Genomic DNA, 21,048 nt, shown 5'->3' on the forward strand with positions numbered 1-21,048 from the left:
CATAATTAAAAATTATGTGAAGATAATTGGAAATTACCTTCACATAAATAACAGGTTAATCCTAATAGTTTTTAAGATCCAAACTGAAATTAATATTGGTATATCTTTTTGTAAACCTCAGGTTTTTTTTATAAGCATGAAGCTATATGACCTGCACCATGAACAACCTAGCTAGTAGCACTGACAGAAAAAATCTAAATGGTTACATGTGAAACTATGAAAGTCCATCCTGTGTGGCTCAACAGGCTGGGGCCATGAACTGTGCTGTACTATCTCTGAAAAGGGAAGAAAGCAATACACTTCTTCTGCAACCAACAATAAGGAACCAGATAAACTGTCATTACAAAAACAGGAACGTCTTTATTACTTTTTTTCCGTCTTGGCTGGTGAGCTGCAAACACGGATCAAAAACGAAGCCTCAAAACATTTTTAACAAGACATTTCTCTTTTTAAATAAAATACTTTTCAACTGGCATACATGAGACATTTTGTATTAGCCTTCATACATTAATTTTAAAAATCCAGATAAACATTTATTTACAACTAAGCATAGCTTATTGTGCAACAAAAAAAAAAAAAGTCTGTCATGCAAACTTGCCATGCAAGGACCATGCGCAAGGACAGAGAAATGTGCTGCGAGACAAGTGTTTAGGTTTGCTTGTTTTGAAATTTTGGTTGGACAGGCATTGGCCTAGATTTAAAAAAAATGAAGTTATTTGGATAAAGGGGGAATTTTCTACTCACTCTTCTCAGGCACATCTTAAAAATTGTCATTGTGGATAAAGTTTGGATTCTGTGTTTGTCTATGTTGGTATGAAAATGTCAGTTCATTCTTCTTGAACCATATTTTCACCATTTAAGGCTTGGTGAATCGGTTAAGGTGAAAGCCTGGCCATTCAGGATGTTTCGGTAGGCAACTGATGTTTTTGGCACAAACCATTGTTAAATCTGGACCTGACAAACTGAACCAGTTTTAAATCTATCCTACAATAGGCACCAGACGTGTGTTTTTTTACTGAGCATTTTTATCTTTTATCTTCTTTGAAAAAAACAAATGTAATCGCTGATACCTTGTTTCCCTAAGAATTCATGCCCATTTCGTTCCAAGTACTCCTTGCATCATGTCTGAAGAAATGCTGCTACTCTCACTTTGCCATGGATTGACGTTACTTTGCTAAATCTTTCAATCATCTCAGTGGTTCCTATGCAGGCTTAAAAAAGTTTTGAATTTCCTTTTGGTATTTTACAGGTCTGGGTAGCTGTAGAAATAAAATAAAAAAAGGCTATGGATCTCCCACACTATCCTGTTTCAGCTTTTGAAAATGTAAAAGCCTTAAATTGTGTTAAAATAGAACCCATGATTTTTTTTTATTACACCACTTTAAGGCATTTTTCAACTTGCCTTCATCGAAAATGGCCAAGTTTTAATAATCTGTTGCTCAAAGTTCTTCAGGAGGAAACTTGGTTACTGGAAGCAAAATATAAAGGAAAAAGATCAAAACTCCTGCATAGAACACCAGTAACACATCCTTGCTCCTTACTCAAGAAAATTAAACAACATGTAACTTTCACTGTGCGTGTGTTGTTGATGTAGAGAAGCAATTTATTAGTTAGCCTCCTTATTGTGTCCATCATATGACATAATTGGCAAATTCCCTTTTGGAATAATGCAGCCATTGAGTTCTGTACCATATAATGTACCAAGTCTAATGCTATTGTTTTAACTAACATTGTTTCATGGTTTGCTGCTGTAGATAAAAACTCAACCAAAGCCAATTCCTGATTTAACCCATTTAAGAGCAGAAATGACAACTAAGTTTCAGGAACTTACTAAACCTACATGGTGTCTAGGAGTTTTGCAAGTTATCTTACTTAAAGCGTACGCTGCAGAGTGGGGAGTTGATCTGCAGATTTTTAATGGAAAGCAGTGAATAGAATGAAACGGAAGTCATTACAGCTCCAACTGTCTTTTACCTGCTGCAGGCTGACCACATGTCTCCAACACCAAATTAAGAAAGTGTGGACATGTCACGGGCTCGACTGAGACACACACACACACACACACACACACACAGGCAAGTTGTATTGAACTGCAGCTTCTGTCAGACAGTGCAGTTTAACAAAGACAGACGGGGAGAAACTCCGTGAGAAACTCAGAAGCCGATTTTGCCGCGCGTCATGGAGTAGCCCAGCTTCGCTTCGTTGTTGATGAAAGACATGATGCCCAGATAGGTCTCGATCAGCAGGGGTCTTTCCAAGATCAGGACGCCGTTAGCCCGCCCGGGGATGGGGTGCTCCTTGTGGGCTTTCTTCACCGCCTGTATCAGCTGGGCTTTGAAACTGTCCAGCTGGGGAAGAGAAGAAGTGCATGAAAAAGGATCAAACTTGTTTGTAAACTTTTGAATTATTGTTTATATCCTTATCAAAACTCAAAAGAGTGGATAATAAATAGCACTTAAGCTTTATAACCAAATGAGCTCCATTTGTTGCATATAAGATTATAGATGCAGAAAAGTCCAAACAGCAGCACTTACTGACCAGTGCTGCTGCCTTGTCAGTAAGAAGGGGGAAAAAAGCAGCTTTGAACTAAGCTATTTATGCAGATTAAGGTGGTATGAATGAATGGCCCTTTGTTCCGGAGGACCACTAATACCACTAGGGCTCTGTTGTTTTCAGCTGGCCTGTGACTGGTGGAGCTGTTGTTGCTCAATGTGCCTCCAACAGCAGCTAGGTCACCGGTGAACACACTCTGTGTTAGATTGCATTTCAGGCTGCCGTGCTCCTCAAAGTGAACCTGAGGATGCACTTATTATGAAATCACTTGTTGGCCAGCTTAGTGAAGCAGATCATACCTGGCAGAGGGAGGACACCTTCTCATCGGCGCGGGCCATGGGGTGCTCTGTGAAGGTGGCGTAGGGCATGTCTGTGGACCAAGGGTTCCAGCGGTTGAGAAAAGAAGCCCGAGGACGTTTGTCCCACTGAACGCGAATCCCGTAGCCCTCTCTTCTGCAAAACAAGTCAGTCTGTCACAGTAAGCAATAAATCAATTCATCGCATGGCAAAATTAAAGTGAACGCATTTGTCTTTTTGTATCGAACCTGGTCTCTTCGGTCTGGTGCATTGGTCTCAACTAGCCCTTTTTTTGGACGACAATTTTGTTTACTGAGGCTTCATAATTGTTGTTATGTTTATTTATTTTGAATGTTTAAAATGTCTCCCAGTTCCAGTGTAAAATGTTCCTCAGAATTTAAAGTTTATTTTTCTTTGAGAATGTGTTCATGCATTATTATGCCTTTACCATTATATTACTTCCAAATGGTCTCAAAACAACAATATTATCATTTATCGCAATAACTTCTGGGGCAATTTATCATCCGACAAAATGTGTAATCGTGACAGACCTAGTCGGGAACAATGCAACTTTTTAAGAAAGTTACTTTTTTGAATTATTTTTTTTTACTAAACACTGCAGCATCTTTAAGTAGCTTTTATCTGTATCTGAGTTTTCCCTTGAATTTAATGCCTGAGAGATAAACTGGTGAGACATAACATAAGCAGAAATTACAAGAAACATTATCAACACTGTTTATGTTGTCAGATTTTTACTTGGAAAACATTCATAGCACAGATGTTAGCTACTAGAAGGCAACAATAACATATGGATAATTTAAGGCATTGGAACCAACACCTGTTCTCTTTGGCTTGATTGCACCTGGATGGCGCTAAATTTACATGTGGACACATAAATTTAGTTCAGTAATCCAAACACAAACCGTATCAGACATTCTAGACATTTCTCAATGATAAACGTTTGATAAGCAGCCTTGTATTTTTAGCCACTTTTAATTAAAGGTAGCAGATGGTTAATATTCTGGCTACAATGTTGAGTGAAATTTGATTCATTTAATCTTATCAATAGAGGAGATACGAGGAATTCTCCCTTCTTCAGTTCTCAAAGTAAATCACACAGCAGCAAAGACAACAACATAAATAATGAATGAATCTTATTAAAAGGTTTTCATCAGTCTGTGTCCACCTGGTTTGTTTCTTATGTTTGTGTAGATTACCAACTGGAGCTACTGTCTCCTATTCAGTTTATCCTTTCAATCCACAATCTACTTGGGTTGCTTATGCCTTGCGAAATAGGGGGGGGTCAAAGTTCACCCTTCAGTTTTACACCACCGATGCAGGTCAGGAGGTCATCACAAACTCCTCGTGACTATTTGACCTACTGATGGCTGACAGCAATCACGATGTGGCGTCATTATGCGTTTATCTGCATGTGCAGCGAGTAAAGCAGATCTAATCAGGCAGGACGACAGTCGTGCTTAAAGCTGTCCTCTTGTTTCCAAACCAACCAAGACAAAGGCGAGAGCTAAATCTGAACCCATCCAACACGAACATCCCAGGCTGTTTTTTCTCTCCTTTCTTTCCTACAACATCCTGACTTGTCAGAATTCATTAAGGAGAAATGTTGTCACTGTTTTGACCGACTGGTCTGATGCCCGTTTACTTGACGCAAATAATATTTTCATGAAACAAAAAAAAAAAAACAACAACAAAAATTGACCCACTTGTTGAGGGATTTCGGTGGGAATTCAAACTCCCCCACAGAGATGGTGTCTACAGCGTTGAGGGATATCCTGACAACTTGCTGACACAGCAGATTAATGAAGTCGTACTTGCACACCAGCAGAGACCTGCACACACACACACACACACACACACACACACGCACACACCCACACACACACACACACAAAAACACATTTTCTGTTTACACATCCTAAAACCACGCAGTCAGCATAGAAAGCCGATTTACTCACCTATCGGTTATTAGAACAAGTCTCTCCCTCTCGTTGTTCCAATGGTCTACTCTGCAGAAACCCCACAAACAAACACCCGAATATGAGAATGTATGTTCGGCTGTTTGTTTCTCATCGGCTGATGATGCTGATGATGGTGATGGTGATGATGATGGCAGGCCCGGGCTGATGGATACTCACTCTGCCAGCAGCCAGACGCTGAGCACCTCCCCGTCCTCGGATGGCAGCGCCACGGTCCGGATGTCGTTCACCGCCTGCTCGATGGTACCTGGCTGAGATCAGCATCACACAACAACCGCCAATCATCAGCATCGCCTCAGACAAACCAGCATCTCTGTTTTGTCCTGCTGCGCTGCTGTAAAAATGCTGCACTGGTAAAACACGTCAGTTTAGTGGCGCTTTGTCGGCAGTTTTAAATGTAAGTTATTTTGCATTTACATGCCGCTTACCCTGAACACGAAGTAGTCCTTGACTTTCGCTTGCATCGTGGGGTTGTGCACGTGAAAAGGCGTGAGCGTTTGCAGCGGCGGGCAGCAGGCCACGGAGGCTGCGTGTCCGAACCCCCGTCCGGCGGCCTCCGGAGGCGTGAAGGCGACCTCGACCCCCTCCTCGGTCTCTGCGGGGAGGAGAACCGCAGCACCCGGGCTCTCCGGATCCACCGTGTCGTTCAGCTGGAGCATGGCGGAGGAGACAATTTTGGAGGAATTTTCCTGACAACCAACGCGGAATTTCACATTGGAAAATGGATTTCCGAGGACGCGGACTCTCCCATTGCGCACGAATGTTTTGATAGTCGGGGGGTGAGAAGGAAGCAGTTCCGGCTGGTTTCCCGTTTCATTTCCTTCCTCTTAAAGGGACATTCATCCAGCTCACTGTGGATAAACGACTTAAACGACTCTTGCTGTTTTTCACAAACATTATGTGCATTCCATGTATATCATTATCATCATCCACGTTCAATAAGTTCAGTATTGAAACAAATATATTCACCTTTATTTCAGATAAATGTCAGATAAAGGTCCATTCTAGAGAATAACATGTAAGCATCACTATCACAGAAGAAGAAACTGTCACAAAGTACATATATGGTTAATGATGTACATGTTTCCGTGTATAATACCGATTCGTTTTATAATTATGAATTAGTGTCTTGTCTTAAAAACGTGTTTTTATTGATAAAAAGATATTTGAATATGTCGTAAATTATCAGTACAGCTGGAACAAAAGTTACGTAAAAAAAGGGGGGGAAAAATTGTCTTAGAGTAACAGAGATGAAAAAAATAGTTGTTGTTCTTAGCAAACAAAAACAACCTTAACATTATTAACGTGCAATAATTAAAAGAAGCCACATTTTAAATGAGCTTATACTGGGTAAAAAATAATCACACAAGTTTGATATAAGGTCACGACAAATAGCCCCCTCTAGTGGAGGACTTTGATAACTGCTACTGCTTTATTTCTTCACGTGTTGTTTTTTGAGGAAGGACACAAAGAAAATACTCGGTTATCAGCAGTTTATCACATGTCTGATGCTGCTATCTGGTAAGTGTTGGTTTATCAGTCTGAGAGCAAATAAGAGCTGATCATTTATACTACTGTTATTGAGGAAGCACAGAGAGAAAATAGTCCTTATCACTCATCTATCCGCTCATGGCACGTTACTGGGTTATAACATGATAATGTCACAATGTTTGTGGTGGGATTTTGTTGTTGTTATTAATCACACATTATAACATAAAACTCTCAGAAATGTCAGAAATGTAGGATTCTCTTATCAACCATTTTCACTAAAGCTGCATTTGAAATGAAAACATAATGCGAGTTGGAAAACAGCTCACTTTCTAATTATTTATCTGGAACTATTCCAAAGAACTTGTTCTGATGTCAGCACTGGATGACAATGTCCTGCATAAGTGTTTAATATAGACTTGTGCAGATAACTGTATAACAAAGTCCATCTTGGTCAGCACGTGTGGCATTGTAGTTTTTATTTTTTTAAACCATTAATACCTAAACTGTCCATGAGCTGAGGAATGTACATGCTTTATACCAGTCTATACCATTGAAGTGTATAGATGTTCAAATCCAGTGTCTTGAAAACTTTTTAAAACAATATTTAGAAATTGATTTATCCAGGAAGCCATCGCAGTAACAAAAGGAGTAACAATAATTGATCAATTTTCTAGTTTTGGTCAGGACTCTAGGAACAGCAATGCAGAGGAGTTGATCTTCCTGCTAGATTTTTCTATACACAGCTGTAAAGACACATTCGCTGTAATCAATTATTTGTATTGAAATGTCTCTTTTCAACATTTAACAAAAATCAGGAAGATCACCTCTGTTGGATTGTACAGTGGAAAGAAATACATATTAATATTACATAACAGAGAATTGAAGCAATGAAAATATTTTGATGTCAATGTTTCTTTGCAAATAAAAAATTTAATCATATTTTTTCTTCAATCCAAAGATGAGAGAACAGGAGGAGTGAAAAAGATTAATACAATCTAAAACAACTCCATCAAGGTTTGTCACAAATGAAAGAAGATATTTAAAAATAAACTCTGGGTTTGTTAATGGCATCAAAATATGACTTTTGTGTCAATGTTTGAAAATATGAGTCAATATTAAACTGAAGCAAAAAATAACCATTGTTCTGTCTTCTGTGAAGAATATTTCTCTGAAGATTTTAAAGTGCTTTAAAACTATATGGGTTTGTTGCTTGATATTGATCACCAGTTTAATTGAATGCTAATTCTCATTTTTTATTTTGGAGACAAAAACAATGACTGAATAATCAGGAGGGAGAAGATTTTGCTCCATTTACTCATTTACTGATTGTTGTGTAAGGAAACATTAACAAGGACTATAAGCCACAGAGGCCATGTGGTAAAACTGTGTATCATCAGTTTTTGTGTATCTTCAAAATTGTAAAATTTTTTATAATGTTCTAAGATTTGCTCTACATCACATTCATACCAATAAAACAAGTTTTAAAAAAGCATCTGAGTTAAGTTATTGTTATAAACATGACTTTATTATGTTTTCCTTAAGACTTTTTCCTCCAAGATATTATTTCCTTGAAATTGTTTTTGTACAAAGAAATGTAGAAAGTTTGTATAACACTCATGGTGATCGCTCACAATGATGTCTCATTTTTCCCTTGATACAAATTCAGATCAAAGAATAACCAGTATAAAATATTTTCAAGTCTTATCACCTGTACGTTTTTCTAAAAAAAAAAAAAAAAAAAAAAAAAAAAGTTAATCATTACTCACTGATAATAAATGCAATATTTAAGGCTTGGGTTTCCACACAACCCACAGACTGACCCAAGGAGACTGAAACTAAAAATGGAGATGACAAAATTTTTTCCTGCATTGTTTCTGATCTGCTTTCTCTCCACAGCTCAGCTCCAAGCTGTGGCCGACAATGAAATTATTTCACATTTAAGACAAACTGGATCACAGGCAGCAGATGCAGGGAATCTCTCAGACAATCAACTAACTTTTGCACAGGACATCCATGCAGTGCTGAGAGAGATGAGCGCCTCACTGGCTGAACTGAAGGTGGAGATGAGGTACCTACAGAGAGATTATGAAGGTAACACAAGTACAGCATTTGGAATAATTCCTTTCAAACATTGTGCTAATATGTTATCGTTAACATAGAAATAAGATTATATTTCACTGTTTTCTTTTTATTACCACAACAGCTAAAACGAGAGAACTGGAGCTGCAGAAAGATGAATTAGACAAGCTGAAACAACAGTACCAAGGTATTTATTGTCCAAGTAAATAAACTTAAAGAACAAGATCAATTTTGCTAAGCTAAATAACTCTATATTAACTTCTTATTGTATTTCCAGCTCAGGCAGGAGAGCTGAGCAGTGTTAAAGCCCTGGCAAACATCACTGAAGATCAAGTGGAGTCTCTGAGAAGAGAAGGAGAAGGTTAAAAATCCTTATTGAACACTCATATTATCATATCAACAACTGCCAAGGCTCTCATTCTTCATAATTATATTTATCTAAATGTCTCTTTTTAACATATCGGTGACTAAGAAACAAAAATCAGGAAGATCAGGATCCCTCATACAACAGCCGAAACACTGAGTTTCTTTACATCTAGACTAAAACCCACCAGTTCAGAGTTGCTTTAGTATCATAATAAATGAAACACCAAACGATATTTTGATTTGTAATGGCGGCACTTAGAAAAATGTTGAGTTTCAAAGGTTGATTTTTGTGTTTTTATGATATTAAAGCAGTTTAAACTGCCTTGCTGCCGAAATGTGCAATACAAATAAACTTGACAGACTGGCCAAAAATAAGATATAACGGAGAAATGTAGCAACAGAAATATTTGGATGTAAATATTTATTGCAAAGTCAATTTTTTTTAATTTTTTGTCAAATTATGTTTTTTCTTTGATCCACACACAGTTAATACGAAAGGACTGGAGGTGCAGAAGAAAGAGTTCGACAAGCTGAAAGAACAACACCAAGGTGTGCCAATAAGTAAAAAAATCAAAAAGAAACTATTATTAAATGTATCAAAACAATACTTTTCATGTCAGCTTCCGTGATTAAAAATATTAGCAAATATTAAAATGAAGCAAAAAACAAAAAGTTTTCATTCATTGTGAATAATAATAGTCATAAGAGTTTTATATTTACATTAGACCTGCAGAGCTGACAAGAAGGAATCAACAAAGACACCAAATGTCTTTTTTCACAAATATTAAGTGAATAAATTTTACTTTCTGTCTTGACAAACCCAGGATAGTTATTGTTAGAAAAATTATGTTCTGTTATCATTCTTACATAAGTAGTTACCAGTTTGCCCTTCATTTATATGTGTGAGACAGAGCTAACCTTTCTTTAATCCTTAAAACATGTTATTTGAAGATGGTCTTCTGAGAGTTTCCTTAGTCGTAAGCCTGTGTTTGTTTATGCTGTGTGCCCCCCTATGTAGAGATTCCTTAGTCGTAAAAAATACCTATCAATTATTCTGTCTTCTGTGCTGTTTCTGGATAAATGTAGAAGGAATCCAACAAATAATCTTTCATTCATATATTGATAGCAATTTTTTGCTTCGCATGATTCCAGCTCATGCAGAGGAACTGCTGAGAGTTCAAACCAGGGCAAACGTCACTGAAAAGCAGGTGGAGGCTCTGAGGAGAGAAGGAGAAGGTTTGTGAATTCAGAAATAAATTCACTATGGCATCAATCACATTTGGTAGAAATGTTACATTTGTTTAAAATAAATAATGCATTGTTATTGTCAAAAATCTGACCAAATTTTTAATCCCACATTCTTCTTTTTTATCCAAATCAAATCAGCTTACAGTGGATAATTTCATGGTGGATCCTAATAATTATTTCCTGATTTACAGTGAAAAAAGTGGCTTTCTCAGCTTCCTTGTTGGCTTCAGGCAACCAAGGAGAAACTGGACCATTCAACACACGCACACCGTTGGTCTTCAGACATGTTGTTTCAAACATTGGAAATGCCTACAACCCAAATACAGGTACCTCAGTTTACATTGTTATTATTATTATTATTATTATTATTATTATTATTGTTATTATTATTATTTTGCATTTCAGGTTTTTTCACAGCTCCAGTCAAAGGAGCCTACCACTTTGAGTTCTATATCTTTGGACATGGACATGCTTCATATCCTGCAGCTGCTGGGTTGACCAGGAACGGAGAGCATATTTTTATTGCATATGAACATCAGCCTTCTCATGGTGCTAATTCCGCTAATGGTGTCACATTGCTGTTAGAGGTTGGAGATGTTATATTTTTGCGCCAGTGGCAAAACTCAAGGATTTATGATAACATATATTGTCACACAACCTTCAGTGGTCATCTGCTTTTCACCATGTGAGAATCAAGCAGTGCTGATCTTCATCATCATCTCTACAACATGTCAGAACTGACACGGAGCTACAGTGGTGTGAAAAAGAGTTTGCTCTTTTCCTGAGTTTCTATTTTTGGAATGAGGATGGATACTTTTTATCTTTGAAAAAATATATCTTTTTTTTTTTCCATCAACAAAACACAAACTTAAGAAAATTCTTCACTGCTTTTTACTGTTTCAGCAACAACGAGGACGTGGTTTGGGACTTAATTACCGAGAAAATTGCAGATTACACATCTTTATATCTATTTACTTAATAAAGTCTCTACAAAGACCAAAACAATATATATTAAACCAGACCAAATGTTGCCAAACCAGCTTTTTTCTAAGATGATACATGAGTGTGATTAATGATGATGATGCTTTTATTGAGGAGGCGATAAGAGAAAATCCTCTTTATCATTTGGTTTATAGGATAAAGAAAAGGTAACTCTGGCTTTGCCTTTTGTTGTTTGTCTTTTTTTGTGCAAAAAATTAAGTCATTACAAATCTTAGAAATATTCATAAATTCAGGAATTTCTTTGCAATAAGAGCTGTATTGTGGACTTCCTGAAATGACCCACCGATTGTAGTAGGATAACTTCATAATAGATATTGTGTTACTTATAAAATGCAGGTCTGACTGTGTGACTGAATCTAGGTTTCTAGTGTACTCTGGTTTGTGGCCTCATTGATTTAAGTGCTGATTTCTAATAAAAAACAATAACAATTTTGTTTCCTGCCTTTTGCTGGAAAAGACTGTGGTGAGTGTAACCATTAAACTTAGACATTATTTCTCAGTGACTGCAAAGCATTGTGGTCATGTGGTGACACAGGAACATCAACATGTATCACATCAGCATACATGAGTGGGAAGAGATGTTCTTAAAATGCTTTATCTGAGCTAGGAAGAGTACATAGATATTGTAATGTGGTGTGACACCAGAGCTTGAGAAACTCCACATGTGGTTTTTGTTTCCTCAGAATTATAGTTGCCAAGTAAATGAAGAGAGTCCAGGACTGCCAAATACAATTTAATCCAGTTGTTTAGTACAGTACCAGAGTTTGCTATGTAAGAAGGACTATTTTGTGTCAAGAGCACAATTGTTTTTAACAGAGAGGTGCTCAAGTTACTGTCAGAAATCTATTTAAAATATGTTTGTCCTTGGTTCTTATCATGGAGAGAATTCTGTCCTTGAAATGTAAGAATTTATCTTCATTTTTTGTAAAGAGAAACATTTTATAGTTTTAAGAATGAAAATAACACCAACCAACAACACTAACAACAAAAACAGACTAATTACAGAAAAAATATTCTAAATTCAAAACTATGGTTTGTCATTTGTTTCAAAATATTGTGCTTTTTGATTTTACACGACAAGTCCAACGTATCAAGCCTTATCACCTGCAAGTGTCTGTAAAAAGAAAAAAAAAAAAGGTAATAATTAATCAGCTATAGTAAATGCAGTATTTAAGGTTTGGGTGAAGTGAACCCACAAAGCTGATCTGTAGAGACTGAGCACAGAGATCAAAATGTTTTTCCGAGCATTGCTGCTAATCTGCTCTCTTTCCAGCGCTCAGCTGCATGCTGCCGCTGAAAATGAAATCAGACAAACTGGATCACAGGAAGGAGACGCAGAAAATCTTTCAAATAATCAACAAACCTTTACGCAGGACATCAACGCTGTGCTGAGAGAGATGAGCGCCTCACTGGCTGGACTGAAGGTGGAGCTCAGGTGCTTACAGAAAGATCATGATGGTATGTTTTGAAACAGAAGAATATCACAGGGAATTCCTACTTTATATAACTAAAATGTTTGCATAGAAATAATGATATTGTTCACAATTTTGTCATGTTGTCCTAATAGCGAAGGTGAGCGAACTGGAGTTGCAAAAGACTGAGGTGGAAAAGTTGAAACAACAGCACCAAGGTATTTATTACAAAAGCCTTCATGAGTAAAAGTTAGACATCAGAGGTAAAATCCATTTTGTTTAACATAAGCATGACTCCTGTCTAGGTTTTTTAATTGATAATTATTCATTTTATTCTAAATTTATCGGAGATACAATTGCAAGTACAAAAGTACAAGTGTATCTATGGAACATGTGTAATAACAACAGCTTCAAATAGTAATAGACTAAAGGCAGATTTTAACTTCTATCTGTTAAAATCTTCACTGACAGGGAGAATAGATTAAAACTATTATTCAACCGTGCTGGCATGAAAATTCAATTATGCATTAAATTACAGAGAAACCTAAAGAAAATATGTTTAAAATGAGAAGTGTGGCATCGGTAAATAAACACGCTGTCTTATTTTTTCAGAAAAAAATAAAGAGTTGGACAATCTGAAACAACACTACTAAGGTATTTAAATACTGATTATATGTTATCTATGACATCATCTTGTTTGCCTGCATTTTGCTAAATCTAGCAAATATAACAGAACTGAGGCAAATCAAAGTGTCTCTTGTGTGTCATGTACTTATAACCACTTAAATCTTAAGGAAAACAAGACAACTAAAGTGAAACGAATATCTGTTTTTTTCCCCTAGGTAACAGGAAGGGGTAACATAATAATAATAATAATAATAATAATAATAATAATAATAATAATAATAATAATAATAATAATAATAATAATAATAATAATAATAATAATAATTACTGTGGTTTATTTGATTTCAGGTCAGGCTGAAGAACTGCTCAGAGTTCAAACCAGGGCAAACAGAACTGAAAACCAGGTGGAGGCTTTAAGAAGAGAAGGAGAAGGTTTGTGAATTTAGAAATAAACACCCCAAGTTAACAGTCATATCTGTTAAAAATTTTACATTTATCTAAAAAAAATAATACATTTCTATTGTTAAAAAGATAGACAATTTTTTAATTCTTGTTTTTTATCCAAATCAAATCAGCTTGCAGAGAATAAATTCATGCTGGATCCTAATATTTACTTTCTGTCTCACAGTGAAACGAGTGGCTTTCTCAGCTTCCTTGTTGACCTCTGGTTCAGAAACCTTTGGACCATTTAACACACACACACCGTTGGTCTTCAGACATGTTGTTTCAAACATCGGAAATGCCTACAACCCAAACACAGGTACTCCAGTTTACATTATTATTAATAATAATAATAAGAATTATTATTATTATTATTATTATTATTATATATTTCAGGTTTTTTCACAGCTCCAGTCAAAGGAGCCTACCACTTTGAGTTCCATATCTATGGACCTGGACATGCTTCACATTCTGCAGGTGCTGTGTTGACCAAGAATGGAGAGCATATTTTTATGGCATATGAACATCAGCCTACTCTTTATGTTAAATCTGCTAATGGTGTCACATTGCTGTTAGAGGTTGGAGATGTTATATTTTTGCGTCAGTGGCAAAACTCAATAATTTATGATAACCAAAATCGTCACAATACCTTCAGTGGTCATCTGCTTTTCACCATGTGAGCAGCAAGCAGTGCTGATCTTCATCATCATCTCTACAACATATAGGAACTAATGTGTACACTTAGCTATATATACATTTCTTACTTGTTTTTAGAACTTCAGTTTTTAGTCACATCAGTAAATGCAATGATTGCGACTTTTAGTCAAATGTATATATTTAATTTCAATCGGACTGTGTTTTGTAATGTGTGATTTTTGTGGTTTATTGTGTGTTTGTCTTTAATTGCTATTTTATGCACAGTACTTGGATCAACAACTATTGTTTGAAAACATGTTTTACAAATAAAAGTTTATTGATTGAACCATATTTTAAACTGTATGATTTTGTTTGTTTAGTAGAAACTTAATGTTCATCTTATATTTTTTTTCAGAAAGCAACATTGCCCGTCTGTCTGTGAATGAAACGATCTATCTATTCTTTGTGACCAAGCACATTTTGACAATATTCCACTGCAGACACCGAACAGGCAACTGCATACTTTTTACACATTAAATATTTTTATTTCAAGAAATGTTGTGGATAATGTGAACTTCAGATAACAGTTATTTTTCGTAGCCTCCAAATCCTTCAAGAAAACGACAGAAACAAGAAACAACTCAGTCTAAAGAGCAGAGTGGAAGCATCTTAGAGTGCAATCAAAAAACTGAGGCTGAGGTATGGCAGGCCATTTAGGACAAAAACTACGTTTTCTCTCACACACGTTTATACACACACCCTCATTACCTTGCACTCTCACATGATTGTTGTGAGATACTCACAATCAGTAGTCAGTTTCATGACGTAGTCTGCTTGTGGGGAAGTAACAGTAATCTAATTGCTTGTTTTCTGGATTTGTAATCCCTTACTTTACTTGTTATCCGTTGCTGCACTTCACTGACTGTAACAGTACAAAGACTTATTGAGCACTGGGGCAAGGCAGAGGAGCTGTAATTTTTAACAGATTATCTGAGTCATAACATACTATCACAACATAGTGACAGTTTTAACAAATATGTAAAAAAAATATTATTTTTTTAAAATAAAAGTTGCATACTGCAGCTTTTAAGGACCAGCACAGGCTGCACAAAAGTGTGTTCAGTCCCATGACCAATTAAATATGTTACGCATCAATAGATCATAAATACACAAGTAATAGAAATGGATGTTCTAATATCAGTTGCTTCCAGCTTTAAATTCTTTTTAAAAAATTAAATGTTTTTAAATCTTGAGATTTTGTTAAATGTTTAGCTATGAGAAGAGTGTGCCAGTAATATAATGCTTTTGACCAAAGGTTATGCCTTTTTATTGATCAAACCCAAGCTAACATCTGTTGACTGCACAGACTTCAGACAAAAGATTTAGTTAATTATTTGTCAGCTGCTGTGTATATTTAAGGCTCGGCTCATCACAGAAACCACAAAATATGATGTTGAGAATGGAAATGACAATGGTTTTCTCACTGTTGTTGCTAATCTGCTTTCTCTCCACAGCTCAGCTACAGCCAGAGTCTAACAATGAAATTATTTCACATTTAAGGCAAACAACAGATGCAGGAAACCTATCAGACAATCAACAAACTTGTGCACAGGACATCCATGCAGTGCTGAGAGAGATGAGCGCCTCATTGGCTGGACTGAAGGTTGGTATGGAGTATCTACAGAAAGATAATGAAGGTATGTTAACCAGAAATCACTGCTGTATGAAACTGAAGTCTTTATATTAAAATAATCACAGTTCAATGTTTTTTATTTTACTCCTGCAACAGCCAAGACAAAAGAACTGGACTTGATAAAACAACAATACCAAGGTATTTATAAGACAAGTAAAACGCTTAAGTTATTAAGAAAAAGGAGAATGTTTAGCATAAGAAGGACATTATATTAACTAATATGAATTATCTGTTTATTTTTACTATTTTAGAACAAGTTACAAAAGTAGGAAATCTTGAGCAGCAGTACCAAGGTATTTATAAGACAACAAATAAAACCCTGATGTTATCACAAAAAATTTTAATGTTTAGCATAATAAGGACGTTAAATTAACTAATATGAATTGTCTGTTTATTTTTACTATTTTAGAGCAAGTGACAAAAGTAGGAAGTCTTGAGCAGCAGTACCAAGGTATTTATAACTTTCCTCTAACAATAAATTATTTTATGTGATAAATGACACACTAAGACTCTTTTCTCAAATGTTTAGAAGCAAATATAGCTGATTTATTTAAACAATTTTCAAAATCTCAGAAGAGAATAGAAAAAGTTGTCTGACACCAGAGCTATCAGAAATTTGATTTGACTGCTGTAGCTTATAGAGATGAGACAGTAGTCTTTGTAATGGACCAATTTTTTTGCTTTCTTGATTTGTTATGCATGAGAGTTATGTTTTCTGTTTACAGCGATAAAGTTGTACCAAGATGTGACATTGAAAGCGTGAATAGATTCTGGAAGAGACATGTAAAACATGATTAAAATATTTTTACTAACCCTAAAAAATCTCAGCTACTTAAGAAGATCGAGGCGCTATAGGGCTTTATTATGAACCTGAATGTACTTGGAAAGACAGCCAGGTGTCCATCTGTGTCCCCAGATACTTAAAGCTCTCTACCTGCTCAATCTGCTTTCCCTGAGTAATCGGTGGCATAAAATGCTGAGATGTTGTTGCTGCTGTTTTCCTTTCCACACAGCACAGCAACGTCAAGAGACCAGAAACTGCTGTGAATTTGTGATGTCAAACTATTACTGTGAAAAATGACAGATAATATATAATTTTATTTTACATTTCATGTTTGTTTTAATACATTTTCAGCTCAGCTAGGAGAACTGATCAGCGTTAAAGCCAGGACAAACAACACTGAAAACCAAGTGGAGGTTCTGAAGAGAGAAAGAAAAGGTTTGGGAAACTCAATAATATTCACATAAAAACATTATCTAAACATGTTATGCAACAAAAATCAAGTTTTGTACTTTTGTTTGATGTCCATTAATTGTTTAATATGTTTAGCTTTTATTAATTAAGACAATAATTTGTTAGTTTTGATTTGTTTAATTTGTCAAACACCAGATTGTTTTTTTAAGAAGAAGTAACGGCTTGATCCCAATAAAACTAAGTTATTGTCTCGTAGTGAAACAAGTGGCTTTCTCAGCTTCCTTGCTGGCATCAGGTGATGGACATATTGGACCATTTAACACACAGACACCTCTAGTCTTCAGACGTGTTGTTTCAAATATTGGAAATGCCTACAACCCAAACACAGGTACCCGATTTTATGCAGAACTTGATTCTCTTAATAATCCTGACATGCAGTTGGTTGATTGATTCTTTATGTGGGTATACGGAAGAAAAAGTTCAATAGAAACATTATTTTTATATGTTCCTCAGGTTTTTTCATTGCCCCGGTGAGAGGAGCCTATCACTTTGAGTTCCACTTATATGGAGGTGGACATGCGTCACATGGGACAGGTGCTGTCCTGGTCAAGAACGGGGATCCTATTTTTATTGCATATGAACATCAGGCTTCCTACTCTGTTAGCCCATCTAATGGAGCCACATTGTTGTTAGAAACTGGAGATGTTGTGTTTTTGCTTCACAGGCAAAACACAAGGATTTATGATGACCAAAATCATCATACCACCTTCAGTGGTCACTTGCTTTTCACTGTGTGAGCAGAAAGAAGTCCTAATTTTATTTCTGCCTCAGAAGTGTATAATAATATATACATGACTTTTTATAACTGCATTAAATTTTTTTATTGTCTTTCATTTTGCCTTAAATTTCCACAATAATTTACCAGCCACAATGGTTCTAACGATTCTCTTTCAATTTTTTCTTTTCTTAATAGAAAACACACAAAATGCAACATAGAACTTCAATATAGTTTTATTGAAACATTTATTGTAATGTGCTGTTTGTTTCAGATCAAAATTGTTCACTTTTGGGCGTGCCATGGTGGCGTAGTGGTTAGCGCGATCCGTATTTGGAGGCCTTGAGTCCTCGACGCAGCCGTCGCGGGTTCGACTCCCGGACCCGACGACATTTGCCGCATGTCTTCCCCCCTCTCCTTCCCTGTTTCTTGTCAGCCTACTATCATAAGGGATACTAGCACGCAAAAGACACGAAAGAAAATTGTTCACTTTTAAATGGACTAGACCTGAAAGTGTTATTTGCAGTCTTTAATAAAATTTCTTTTTGAATAATAAAAATAAATGCATACAGTTGTGTTCGAAATAATAGCAGTGCCTCAACAGCAGCAAGAAAATCACTGGTTTTATTAACATTTCAAACTCTATACCCCAGATAAGTTTCTGGGGGGTAAAATAAAGGTATAGAAAACCAACAAACCCAACAGGACAGCCATGCATACTGTGGATTCTGTGAAATTGAATGATTAACTGAAAAGGGTGTGTTCAAAAAAATAGCAGTGGTGAGTCCAATTAGAGAGGGCATCAATTAGGGAGGGTATTCTGGGAAAAAAGGGTGTTAACAGGTGATCCGTATTTAAGGATCAAGACAACTGGCATGCTGGCTGTGCATTTCTCCTGAAAAAACAATGAAAATGGGTCGTTCCAGACACTGTTCTGAAGATGAGCGTTTCCTAATAAAAAAATTGATTAAAGAAGGGAAAACATACAAATAGGTGCAGAAAATCATTGGCTGTTCAGCTAAAATGATCTCATATGCCCTGAAATGGGAGCAAAAAACTGAAAAACGAGGAAGAAAAAGAAAGACAACCCCTCGAATGGACAGAAGAATAGCCAAACTGGCGAAGACTCAGCCAATGATGGGATCCAAGAGGATCAAGCAAGACCTTCAGTTGACAGTGAGTACTGTGACAATCAGAAGACGTCTTACTGAGGTTAACCTTCCAGCAAGAAGCCCCCGCAAAGTCCCACTGCTGAGAAAAAGACATGTGCAGAAGCGTTTACAATTTGCCAAAGAGCACATTGACTGGCCTGAAAAGAAATGGCATAATATCTTGTGGACAGATGAAAGCAAGATTGTTCTTTTTGGGTCTAAGGGTCACAGGCAGTATGTCAGACGCCCTGCAAACACAGAATTCAAGCCACAGTACTCACTGAAGACCATTAAGCATGGTGGTGCAAGCATCATGATATGGGGATGTTTTTCATACTATGGTGTTGGTCCGATTCACCGCATACAAGGGATCATGGATCAGTTCCAGTACATCAGGATCCTGGAAGAGGTCATGCTGCCATATGCTGAGGAGGAAATGCCTTTGAGGTGGACCTTTCAACAGGATAATGACCCCAAACACACCAGCAAGCAAGCAAAAGCATGGTTCCAGATGAACAAGATTCAACTGATGGAGTGGCCAGCACAATCCCCGGACCTTAATCCCATCGAAAACTTGTGGGCTGACATAAAAAGTGCAGTGCATGAGGCAAAACCAAGAAACGCTGAGGAATTGTGGAATACAGTGCAATTATCCTGGGCTGCAATACCTGTGGAACGATGCCAGAAGTTGGTTGACTCCATGCACCACAGATGTGTAGCAGTCATCGGAAACCGTGGTTTTGCAACAAAATATTAGTTTAGGATACTCAGCTAGGTTCACTTATCAAGAATTTCTTTGTTTGTACAGTACATTTTTGAGTTTCCAAGGAAAGATGGCAACACTGCTATTCTTTTGAACATGCCATTTCTTACTTTATTTGAAATATTATTATTATCATTTAAGTTTTGATGACTTTGCGCAATTGTTTTGCTTTGGAATAGAATGTACTGTGTCCCCAATGTATCTGTGTTCATTAAAGTACAATTTCTTTGAAGAATTTTGACATTTACTCATTTTTCTAAAGGCACTGCTATTATTTCGAACACAACTGTATGTTTTTGAGTGACCACAGAAATAGAAAATCATTGAACCAGGAACAATTGTTTTTTTCAGTTTGTGTGTGTTTTTAATGTGGTAAAATACTTCAAATAAAGTTACCCAGATTTTAAAGTTATGCTAACTAAGTTCATGGTTTAACCAGGGTACCTAGCCCCTGCACTTCAGTCGTTAATGTGTGTGTGGAACTCTTAAACAATCAGTGTGACTCTTCTGACTTTAGTGTGATAGGTTAAAAACTGTCATGCCTTTCATACAGTACCAAAATACTCTATAAAGATGTTATTCAGAGGTTGATTTCATATTAGAAGAGTTGACAGTAGAAAGGTTTAGGATCAATATCTTGGGTTAGTTTATATGAACCTAAGGCAATTGTAGCAGCTAAAATCCTGTATTTTAGGTTACTGGTTGCTGTTGTTCCTGATAGGGGTTGGTTTTACTCAATCAAAATTCGTTAGGCCAACCTTCATTTTGATTTATAATCATAAAGTCATTTATTTTCTGTACAGTGTCCATTGTCTTGCCATTTTCCTTTAGAACAAGATAAATCAGACATAAATCCAAATCAACCCGAATAGAAAACTGTTTGTTCCTTCCCATTAGCAACACCTGAACAGAATCACACTTGACCTTAAGTAACTCCATCCCCCTTCAGACATACTCAGAACACTAAATGAAATATGCTCCACCAGTGGCGATAAACACAGGAAAAGATAAATGGCTCCTTCAGCAACATAAATACAATAAGAAAATTGTGAAAGTTATTTTCATGTTGTATTAATGTACATAGAATCTGATTCCCAGAAGACATCAATGGTATTCTGGGAGAGACATGTGCCTCTTTAGCTGAACTAAAGGTTAGCATGTTATACAGTAGAGCCCTAGGAAACATGGGGATTCTTTTTCTTTTGAGTTCTCTCATAAAACTTTTGTGTTACCACGCAATAATGTGGCATAATTAGTTCATGGGGCATAATTGAATACTGTAAGCCTTTCTTATAGTGGGGATTATTATCTTGGGGATTTAA

The 21,048-nt window shown here is 36.4% G+C and overlaps 3 protein-coding genes across 5 annotated transcripts; 2 read left to right on the plus strand and 1 right to left on the minus strand.

Moving 5' to 3' along the window:
* Positions 1-335: 335 nt before the first annotated feature.
* On the minus strand, positions 336-5,666 carry tprg1l (tumor protein p63 regulated 1 like). Its single transcript, XM_023341450.1, has 6 exons — positions 5,276-5,666; positions 5,007-5,098; positions 4,827-4,877; positions 4,575-4,700; positions 2,853-3,006; positions 336-2,348 (listed from the first exon to the last, which is right to left on the minus strand). The coding sequence occupies exons 1-6, from the start codon at positions 5,504-5,506 to the stop codon at positions 2,154-2,156; spliced, it is 849 nt and encodes a 282-aa protein (XP_023197218.1). The 5' UTR covers positions 5,507-5,666; the 3' UTR covers positions 336-2,153.
* Positions 5,667-8,168: 2,502 nt separating this feature from the next.
* Positions 8,169-11,432, plus strand: LOC106700244 (multimerin-2-like). The gene is made up of 7 exons (XM_023339398.1): positions 8,169-8,429; positions 8,542-8,604; positions 8,695-8,778; positions 9,270-9,332; positions 9,936-10,019; positions 10,223-10,357; positions 10,437-11,432. The coding sequence occupies exons 1-7, from the start codon at positions 8,180-8,182 to the stop codon at positions 10,718-10,720; spliced, it is 963 nt and encodes a 320-aa protein (XP_023195166.1). The 5' UTR covers positions 8,169-8,179; the 3' UTR covers positions 10,721-11,432.
* Positions 11,433-12,168: 736 nt separating this feature from the next.
* LOC106700243 (complement C1q-like protein 2) lies at positions 12,169-18,167 on the plus strand. 3 transcript variants are annotated; one of them, XM_023330995.1, is made up of 12 exons: positions 12,169-12,491; positions 12,601-12,663; positions 13,058-13,504; positions 13,701-13,832; positions 13,910-14,848; positions 15,710-15,846; positions 15,939-15,980; positions 16,094-16,135; positions 16,252-16,293; positions 16,978-17,061; positions 17,294-17,425; positions 17,551-18,167. In XM_023330995.1, exons 6-12 carry the CDS (start codon positions 15,786-15,788, stop codon positions 17,832-17,834), a joined length of 687 nt encoding a protein of 228 aa, XP_023186763.1. In that variant the 5' UTR covers positions 12,169-12,491; positions 12,601-12,663; positions 13,058-13,504; positions 13,701-13,832; positions 13,910-14,848; positions 15,710-15,785; the 3' UTR covers positions 17,835-18,167. The 3 variants fall into 3 exon arrangements, with proteins under 3 accessions (XP_023186763.1, XP_023186759.1, XP_023186751.1); XM_023330991.1 differs by having other exon boundaries at positions 13,910-15,846; positions 17,551-17,631; positions 18,087-18,166; XM_023330983.1 differs by having other exon boundaries at positions 13,910-15,846.
* Positions 18,168-21,048: the final 2,881 nt, after the last annotated feature.

The sequence above is a fragment of the Xiphophorus maculatus genome, chromosome 1 (genome assembly GCF_002775205.1).
Source record: "Xiphophorus maculatus strain JP 163 A chromosome 1, X_maculatus-5.0-male, whole genome shotgun sequence".
Classification (NCBI taxonomy): domain Eukaryota; kingdom Metazoa; phylum Chordata; class Actinopteri; order Cyprinodontiformes; family Poeciliidae; genus Xiphophorus; species Xiphophorus maculatus.